This window comes from Propithecus coquereli, unplaced genomic scaffold, assembly GCF_000956105.1.
Source record: "Propithecus coquereli isolate 6110/MARCELLA unplaced genomic scaffold, Pcoq_1.0 Scaffold743, whole genome shotgun sequence".
Taxonomy (NCBI): Eukaryota; Metazoa; Chordata; class Mammalia; order Primates; family Indriidae; genus Propithecus; species Propithecus coquereli.
The window spans coordinates 181,420-190,108 of record NW_012153541.1 but is presented as its reverse complement, the minus strand read 5'-3'; the positions used below and the strand labels follow the sequence as shown (position 1 = coordinate 190,108).

General features: G+C 51.8%; 1 protein-coding gene across 1 annotated transcript; it reads right to left on the bottom strand.

Annotated features, from left to right (window-relative positions):
- Window positions 1-281: 281 nt before the first annotated feature.
- DTYMK (deoxythymidylate kinase (thymidylate kinase)) lies at window positions 282-8,489 on the bottom strand. Its single transcript, XM_012661945.1, has 5 exons — window positions 8,332-8,489; window positions 7,720-7,828; window positions 4,296-4,386; window positions 2,340-2,537; window positions 282-457 (listed from the first exon to the last, which is right to left on the bottom strand). The coding sequence occupies exons 1-5, from the start codon at window positions 8,459-8,461 to the stop codon at window positions 347-349; spliced, it is 639 nt and encodes a 212-aa protein (XP_012517399.1). The 5' UTR covers window positions 8,462-8,489; the 3' UTR covers window positions 282-346.
- Window positions 8,490-8,689: the final 200 nt, after the last annotated feature.

Sequence of the window (8,689 nt, the reverse complement as noted above, 5' to 3'; positions counted from 1 at the left end):
AAAATTTTAAAAACAAGTGAAGCCTTTCATAAACACGTTTTCAGGTTAATTTTTATTAGTGCCTGTAAGAAATTTAGGAGAATTCCAACTGATTACCATTTCCCATGATCTCAATGAAACTGCTCAGAGTTATCATTTAACTTCGGTAAGAAAATACGATAATACAGTGACATCTTCAGGATAAAGCAGAAGGCAGAGGAAGACTGCTCCGCGGTAGGCGTGGTGTCCACACTGCCAATGTCCCCACTGCAGGGGTCCCTGGTGCCACTGGGAAACAGCTCCTGAAACTGTGGAATCTGAATGCCGCCGGGTGCCAGGGCCTCCTGCAGGCGGCAGCTGTCTCAGGTCACTTCCACAGCTCCCCCAGTGGCCTCTGAGCGGCGGTGCGGATGGCATCCTCAGACAGGGCGAAGATTTCCTCGTGGACGTCTTCGATGCTCTTGGAAGCATCGACTATCTGTTCCCACGGGAGTCGGGAGAAAAGGATGACCATCAACGCTTTTCCATCCTCAGCACGTGCGGGGATCTCCACGGGCCAGGTTCCGTAAAGGCCAACCTGAGCCTCCTGGCACAGCACAAGGACCTCCGGGGTCCTTCAGCCCACCCCCTTCTCTCAACCTAGACCTCGGCAGCGTCCTTGGCACAGAGCACCCCGAATTCCTCCCAGATGCAGGAGAAACACGGCGGCCGACTGCCAGCTCCTCTCCTAAGTAGGCCTGGATGAGTGCCGGCCTGCCGGAGGGGCGAGGCGCAGCACATGGCGCAGTGGGGCCTGCCGCGGCCCAGGGCAGTCGGGTCCCCCCACAGCGAACACCAGCGCTCAGTGACTGTCCCCAGGTCACTAGGGAGGAAACAGGCACAGAGGACAGCCACTCCTCGGTGTCTACATGAAATGTGAGGAGGTCTATAGCACAAGCTGCACGGCAGGACCAACCCACCTTTGGGTCTAACTCTCGTCCTCTTGGGACAGATGTAATTTGTCCTAACAGCTGTGCTTACCCCTCACATGAACAGCGTGCGGATCACCAGAAGGAAAGAAGGTAGGAGAGGGGGCCGGGCGCGGTGGCTCACGCCTGTAATCCTAGCACTCTGGGAGGCTGAGGCGGGAGGATCGCTCAAGGTCAGGAGTTCGAGACCAGCCTGAGCAAGAGCGAGACCCCGTCTCTACTGAAAAATAGAAAGAAATTAGCTGGACAACTAAAAATATATAGAAAAAATTAGCTGGGCATGGTGGCGCATGCCTGTAGTCCCAGCTACTCAGAAGGCTGTAGGATCGCTTGAGCCCAGGAGTCTGAGCTTGCTATGAGCTAGGCTGACGCCACGGCACTCACTCTAGCCCGGGCAACAGAGCGAGACTCTGTCTCAAAAAGAAAAAAAAAAAAAGGAGGAGTGAATCAGAAACACCGGCATACCCGGAATCACCTCTTGTGCTGTGGGTCTGGGCCCCAGCCCTCAGCTCCAGCGTGGCCCTTCCCAGCCTACGGCACAGCGAACCTGGACTCTCCCGCAGGGCTGAGAAGGCACTCTGAAGAATGCGACCACATCCTGTGAGGGCGACTGCCTACCAAGGGCCACCCCTCCCAGCTGTCACCTCTCAGCCACTGCCGAGCATGGCTCTCTGGGCTGACCTACAGCAAAAGAGAATGCACATTTCACGGAAAGGGTGGTGTTCTCTGCCCTCCGTTCCAGAAAACAAGAAAACCTGTGTGATCAGCATCGTCTGCAGCCAACGCCAGTCGGGCTGGGGCGAGACTCGCAGCCCTGCTCTGTGCGAGGAGCTCCAGGACTAAGCTCCGCGTGGACAGCGGTCACAAACCAGAGTGTGCAGGCAGGTGACCTGCCAGGAGCCCTCCCGCTGCTGTGTGCAGAGAGACTGCACTGGGCCCAGGTGGGTGGAGGGCTGGAGCAGGGAGAGAAGGCAGGGTGAGTGAGCAGAGGCAGCCGGCTCGGGCCTCCACCCTGGGCCAGAGTCAAGGGTCCTGGGAGGAGAGGGTGGAGTGAGGCTGACCCCTGGACTGTCCCGGGAGGCAGGAAGCCAGGTGCGACGCACTGTCCTGGGCACAGGGAGATGACCAGGTACGGCAGTGACAAAAGACACAGGCACAGGCTGGGACTCGTGTCTGAAGAGGGGCTGCGAACACGCAGGATTGTGGAAACCCCCCTCGCAGACGCTGGGATTTGCTGGCAGTGGGAACCCCCGAATGGCTGCTCCCGAGGCTCCCCAGGTGGGAAACCAGACAGAAGGCTGCAGCTTTGCTGGAGCTGCCGCGCTGGTCGGCAAGGGCAGAACCCTGCGCCCCTTGCCAGCGGTTCCCAGCCTGCAGTTTTCGGACCCTCACCTTCCAGTTCACCGTCTCGTCTCCCATGAGCTGCTGGAAACACTGCAGCGCCCGCTCCTGGAAAGCCCTGTCCTCGTAGCGCTCCTGGCCGAACTCTCCCCGCAGGGCAGCGTCCGCCAACCGTAACTGAAGAAACAGGACCAGGTCGGGCTTGGGAAGGCCCACATCCGGCTGTTTACACCAATCCAAGGAGAAGTTCTGCCAACAAAGAACCCGACCGGGAAGGGAAGCTAAGTGGGATCTAGTTTTTTGTTTGAAGTCATAAAAGGGGAAAAATGAGGGACATTTGGTGAGGTACCAAGAAATGGGAATTCTCACACAGTAGTGGTTTTTTTTTTATTTTTTAAACCTCAGACGTGTTGCCTCCCCCATGTCCCTTGCTAGTGTTTCTTTTGCGTGCACACGCACCAGAAGGCAGAAGAGGAGACAGAACAGCCTACGGCCCACGTCCTGGTCATCCACAGCCTGGCCCTGCGGTGACCTCCAGATGCAGCTCCAGACCTCCTGGCCAGGCGGGGAGCATGGTCTGCATACAGAGGCCCTCAAGGCCCACCTGGCCTAGGAGGCCTGGGGTGCAGAGCAGAGCCCCGAGAAGCCCTGGCCCTGCCCCTGCACTCACAGGCCCCAGGGCGTCCGCCCCGTCAGAACAGCAGGAAGGAGACGGGCAGTCCCGGAAGCCACTGTGTGTCGTCTCCCACCTGCGTGCCGGCCCTGAGCGCCAGATCTCACAGGGACCTTCCCTCCTGTTCATACCGTCAACCTCCAGATGTGTCCCCATTTCTGGAGGAAAGGCGTGGCCAGAAAGGCTGTGACTCGAGGCCACACACCACGCGACACCAGGAGCTGAGGAAGGGAGCTTCCCCCAGGCCTGCGTCCACAAGGAGGCAGGATGTGGAGGACAAGCCCACGGCTCCTCAGCCACTTGTCCTGTCCTTGTTACACAAACTTAACCCTCCACAGGGGAAGGACTCCAGCGAACACAGGGAGAAGAAATGACAGCGTTACGAGGCCATCATTTATACAACTATTAAGGACCCACAATAATTACAAAAGAAAAGGCTATCATTTCGCAGCCAGTCACCATCAAGGGCTGTTGTCATGAGAAAGAGCAGAGCAGACATCACGAGTCTCTGGATGGGAGAGCCCAACACGCCTCAAAGTAGCCTTGCAGAAATAAAATTTTAAACAATTGTAATACTAGGAGGAGATGTGGGAACCTATGTATCAGAAGAGTTTTAAGAAATGGACTTTAATTGGATTCTTATTTAACTATAAAAATATAAGCAGGACAAATCAGTTTTTGAGAGAGTGCTGGGAAATCTGAACACTGAACATTTGGTGACACTGAGAATGACTGCTGACTTTTTTTAGGTAAGATCACGTTCTTTAAAAAGTTATTTTTTGGACATGTGCTGATACATTTACTAAAGAACTGACAATGTCATCTGGTGTAGCACAGAGGAGACCAGAAGGTCCCTAGTGCTTGTGACAATACTGGCTGGTTTATCGTTTTCTCTGCTGACACATATTTGAAATTTTTAAAATAAGCAGCAGAGAAAAGGGCAGTAGAGTCGCCACCATTACTCCTGTGAAGCGGCGGCTTCCTGGAACGGGGAGGGAGAGCGGGAAGTAAGAGTCAGGCATCCCAGATGCTTCCGACATCGGGTCGGAGAGCGAGACGCTACACAGAGAAGTGTTGCTGATGAACCGTTTTTGAAAACGTGTGTGAAATACGTTGTACAAAGTACTGTGATTATGTCTATGAGAACAATCTGTAGCTACATAAATGTTTGCTCTTGTCAATAAAAACCAAACTAATCTAGCAAAGGGGTAAAAGGAATATGAGAATCACAAAACTCCAAAGAGTAATTCGCATGTGTTACTCACGCTGTAACTGACGCAGCCCTGGGCCCACACCTTTGGCGTCCCACCGACAGCAGGCCAGGCGGCACTCACCTCCTTCGCACCCGTGAAGGCAACACCAGAAAACGCGTATCTGTCCACAACGAGGGTCACGCCCTGGCTCAACTTTTCCTTAATTAATGGCCTGAAAAACAGAAAATGCTCCTGAGCCCTGGTCCTGGTTTCATAGGCCCTGAACTGTCCTGCTTAAATTATCTGACAACACAACTCAGAAATCCTATATATCAACAAGTACAGCAGGGTGATTTGTAACCTTAGTTTTATTCCCAAAAGCTCTAGATCTTCTCTTTAGAAGATGCCACATGGGCACTCCCAGCAAAGCTCACCATGGAAAAGGCAACCCCACTAAACAGCAACAAACACAACTGATTGTGCCAGATGTTCTATAAACACAGGTAGGGGAAGAAAAGGCATTCTCAGCTGTCTGGGCAGGGGCCAGCACTACCCTGCCCAGAGGAAGAACAGCAAAGGATGGTGGTGGAGAGGAGGCAGGCAAAGCCAGCAAGTGATGCTCCGACGCTCGTGCCCCAGGCCTAGACTGCAAGGACGTTTTCAACCAAACCACCCACAGGGCCACCATCATCCCCACAGCCACCAAGACTGTAGATGTGCAAAGACAAGGGGCCTGACATTAGCAAGAAACATCACTTAAGCCAGAGAAGGCCAAGTCAAATTCATTCCTCCCAGCCAGCCTCACTGGGACCTTCAGATCACAGGGACACCCATACAAGAGTCAACTGATCTGTCACAAAGGAGCAGAGGAATACAACGGAGCAAAGACAGTCTTGTCAACAAATGGTGCTGGAAAAACTGGACATCCACATGTAACAAAATGAATCTAGACACAGACCTTACAACCTTCACAAAAACTAGGCCAGGTGTGGTGGCTCACGCCTGTGATCCTAGCACTTTGGGAGGCCAGGGAGGATTGCTTGAGGTCAGGAGTTTGAAACAGCCTGAGAAAGAGTGAGACCCCATCCGTACAAAAAAACAGAAAAATCAGCCAGGCGTGGTAGCGCACGCCTATAGTCCCAGCTATTCGGGAGGCTGAGGCAAGAGGATTGCTTGAGCCCAGGAATTTGAGGTTGCTGTGAGCTATGAGGACACCACTGCACTCCAGCCCAGGTGATAAACGAGACCTTGTCTCAATAAAAAGAGCAGACATGAGGACTGAAGCAACAGGTTAGCGTAGTGACATGAGGAAGGGGCCACAGGATACAGGAAGCCTCCAGAAATGGATTCTCTCCTCAGAGCCTCCAGAAGGAACTAACCCTGTTGACACCTTAATTTTTTTTTAGCCCAGTGAGACTTATTTGGGGAACTGTAAGACAAAGAATGTGTGTTGTTTTAAGGCACTAAAAACAAAACAAAAAACCTCAAATGGATCACAGACTTAAATGTAAAATGCAAATCTATAAAACTCCTAGACAATAACATAGGAGAAAACCTAGGTGACCTTGGGTTTGGCAATAACTTTGTAGCTACAACACCAAAGGTACAACCCATGAAAGAATAAGCTGGACTTTACTAAAATAAAAAATTTCTACTTTGGGAGAGGCACTGTCAAGAGAATGAAAAGACAAGCTGCAGACTAGGAGAAAACATGTATGAAAGACATATTTGATAAAAGTATCCAAAATATACAAAGAACTCTTGAAACTCAAAAAAATAATCCCATTAAAAAATGGGCCAAAGAACTTGACAGACAGCTAGCCAAAGAAGATACACAGATGGCAAATAAGCTTATGAAAAGATGCTCCACATCAAACATCTTCAGGGAAATGCAAATTAAAACGAGACACCACTACAAACCTATCATCAGAATGGCAAAAATCCAGAACACTGACATCACCAAATGCTGGGGAGGATGTGCACCAACAGGAACTCGCTTCCTTGCTGGTGGGAATGCAAAATAGCATAGCCACTTTGGTGACAGTTCAGCAGTACTTTATAAAGCTAAACATACCCTACCAAAAATATTCCAGCAATGTTGCTCCTTGGTATTTACCCAAAGGAGATGAAAGCTTATGACCACACAAAAACCTACATGTGGATGTTTATAACAGCTTTATCATAACTGCCAAAACATTGAAGCAACCAAGATGTCCTTTAGTAGGTGAACAGGTAGACTGTGGTACATCCAGACGAGACTATTAATTAGCACTTAAAAATAAACTATCAAGCCCAATAAGACACGCAGGAAACTTAAACACGTATTACTTAGTGAAATAAGCAACCTGTGGCAGAACAGATGGAGAAGAGAGATGCAGACCTGGGTACCTGGGATAAGATTACTATTTAGAAAGTAAAATCAGGATTATTCTTCATTTTGAACTGGGCATATATGTGTTACATCACTTTTCTACAAAGCTACAAAAAGCAAAATCAGAACAATTACTCCATAAATTCCAGGTGTGTTGAAAGTTTGTAAAAATGGTCTTGTTTTCATCTAAAACTTGGAGTGGAGAAAGCCCGTCCAAGCAAGACGCAAAGCTCAGCCAGAGGAGATGATGCAGGATTTCATGCAACAGCAACCAGGGAAATCATGGCGAGTCCACCAGCAGGAAACTGGCTAAATGCACCATGGAGTAACCTTTCTAGAGAACATTCTACAGCAATGAAAAGAAATGAGGAAGAATGGTTCAGAGATGTGTAAGTGCAGAGATCTGTAAGGCAGCGTTAGAAGGTAAGCTGACAAATAATTTATATGGTATGACCCCATTTATGCTAAAAAACAAAACTCTGACTGCATGTGTTATCTACACGTGTACATAAACAGAAACAAAAACATTTGAAAAGAGACCACGGGCACTCAGTAAACATCAGTTAAATGTTGAATGAAGAGGAAGCCTACTATGATGTAAAATAAAAAGGAGGTGGGAGAGTGAACCCTAATACAAAATATGAACTTAACAATGTATCAATATTGCTTATCAATTGTAACAAATGTAACACACCAATACAACATATAAATAATGGGGGAACCGGAGAGCACACGGGGGAAAGGAATCCCTAGTTATGTAGGAACTCTACTTTTTGATCAATTTTTCTGCATACCTGAAACTATCTTTAAAAAAATAAGCCTATTCGGGTATTTGTATACACAAGGAGTGCAATGCGCACTACCCGAAGGATGGACATATTTGAAACACGGACTTGGGGGGAGGGGAACCAAGGGCAACACACGTAACCTAAACATCTGTACCCCATAATATGCTGAAATAAAAAAAAAAAAATAAGCCTATCAGTTACACAGGCAGGGGGCGGGGGCGGGCAGAAGGAAGAAAAAGCATTAGTCAGTGCTCTTTGGGAACTACACCGCCGCTGCTCACAGGACTGATGAGTAAAAGAACCCAGTAAACACCGAAGCACCCTCAGCCCCAGCCTGTGAACGTCACCGAGTCTCACGAGGCGGCAAAGGGCCTGGTTTGGGGGCAGCAGCGGGGCAGGTTCTCACACTTGCTCCCAGCGGTTCGCAGAGAAAAGCAGGTGCACAGAGTGGTCCTCCACTTCACTTTTCTTCTCTAAGTAGGAACTCAGAAGTTTTCCAATTTCAGTTGACCTTTCTAGAAAAAAAGAGGAAAACACAAATGCAACTGAGGCCAGGCTTTCCATCCACTCAGCGTACAGTTTGGGCAGAACGTGTCCCTCCCGCCGGCTTTCACTTTACTGAATCTCTGGACGGGCTTGGCCCAAGGAGTCTCTCCGGGGAGGGCAGCAAGGCGCAGGCGCGGGGACCGAAAGCGCTTCGGGGCAAAGGACTCGGGCAGAAAGTAGAGACTTCAAAGGGAGCATGTGCAGGATTTGGGGACGGGCTGCCGCGGGGATCGGACCACGAACACCCACAGGCTCTGCTCCACCGCCCGCGTCCGCCTAGCACGGGCGGCGCCGTCAGCGGGGAGACGCAGACCGGGCCCTTAAAAGCAAAACCGAGACAGGAACGCGCCGTAAGCCCGAGAAGGCGACGAGCCGCCAAAATCACGCGGAGTCCGGAACCGCGGGGAGGGACACGGGCTGCGGATCCCGAGGAGCCGGGGCAGGGCGGGCTCGCGGGGCCGCCGCCACCCACCCGGGAAGCGGAGCAGCTCGGCGCGGCGCCCCGCGGCGCTCAGCGCGGCCACCAGCCGGCCGGCCTGCGTGCTCTTGCCCGCGCGGTCCACGCCCTCCAGCACGATCAGCGCCCCGCGCCGCCCCGCCATGGCCGTGCCTCGCCGCGTCGCCGCGCCGTCGCCCGCGGCTCCCATTGGCCGGCGTCAGCGGCGCGCGCCACGATTGGCTGGCATTCCCAGGCGCTTGCCGGATTGGCTGGGATCGGCCGGGGCGGGGCCGGCGCCCGCGCCCGAGCCTTGAGCCGTCCGTGCCGGTGAGAGTCCTGGCTTCCCGGCCGGAAGTCTCAGGCGTCGGGTGCGCGAGCCGTCGCCGCCGGG

Bases quoted from the DNA above. Each gene is read 5' to 3' on its own strand.
- DTYMK (XM_012661945.1), bottom strand. From the start codon at position 8,461: ATGGCGGGGCGGCGCGGGGCGCTGATCGTGCTGGAGGGCGTGGACCGC. The intron at 7,829-8,331 runs GTGGGTGGCGGC...CTTTTTTTCTAG, and splicing joins CGAGCTGCTCCGCTTCCCGG to AAAGGTCAACTGAAATTGGA. The intron at 458-2,339 runs GTGAGGGTCCGA...CCGTGGGAACAG, and splicing joins ACGAGACGGTGAACTGGAAG to ATAGTCGATGCTTCCAAGAG.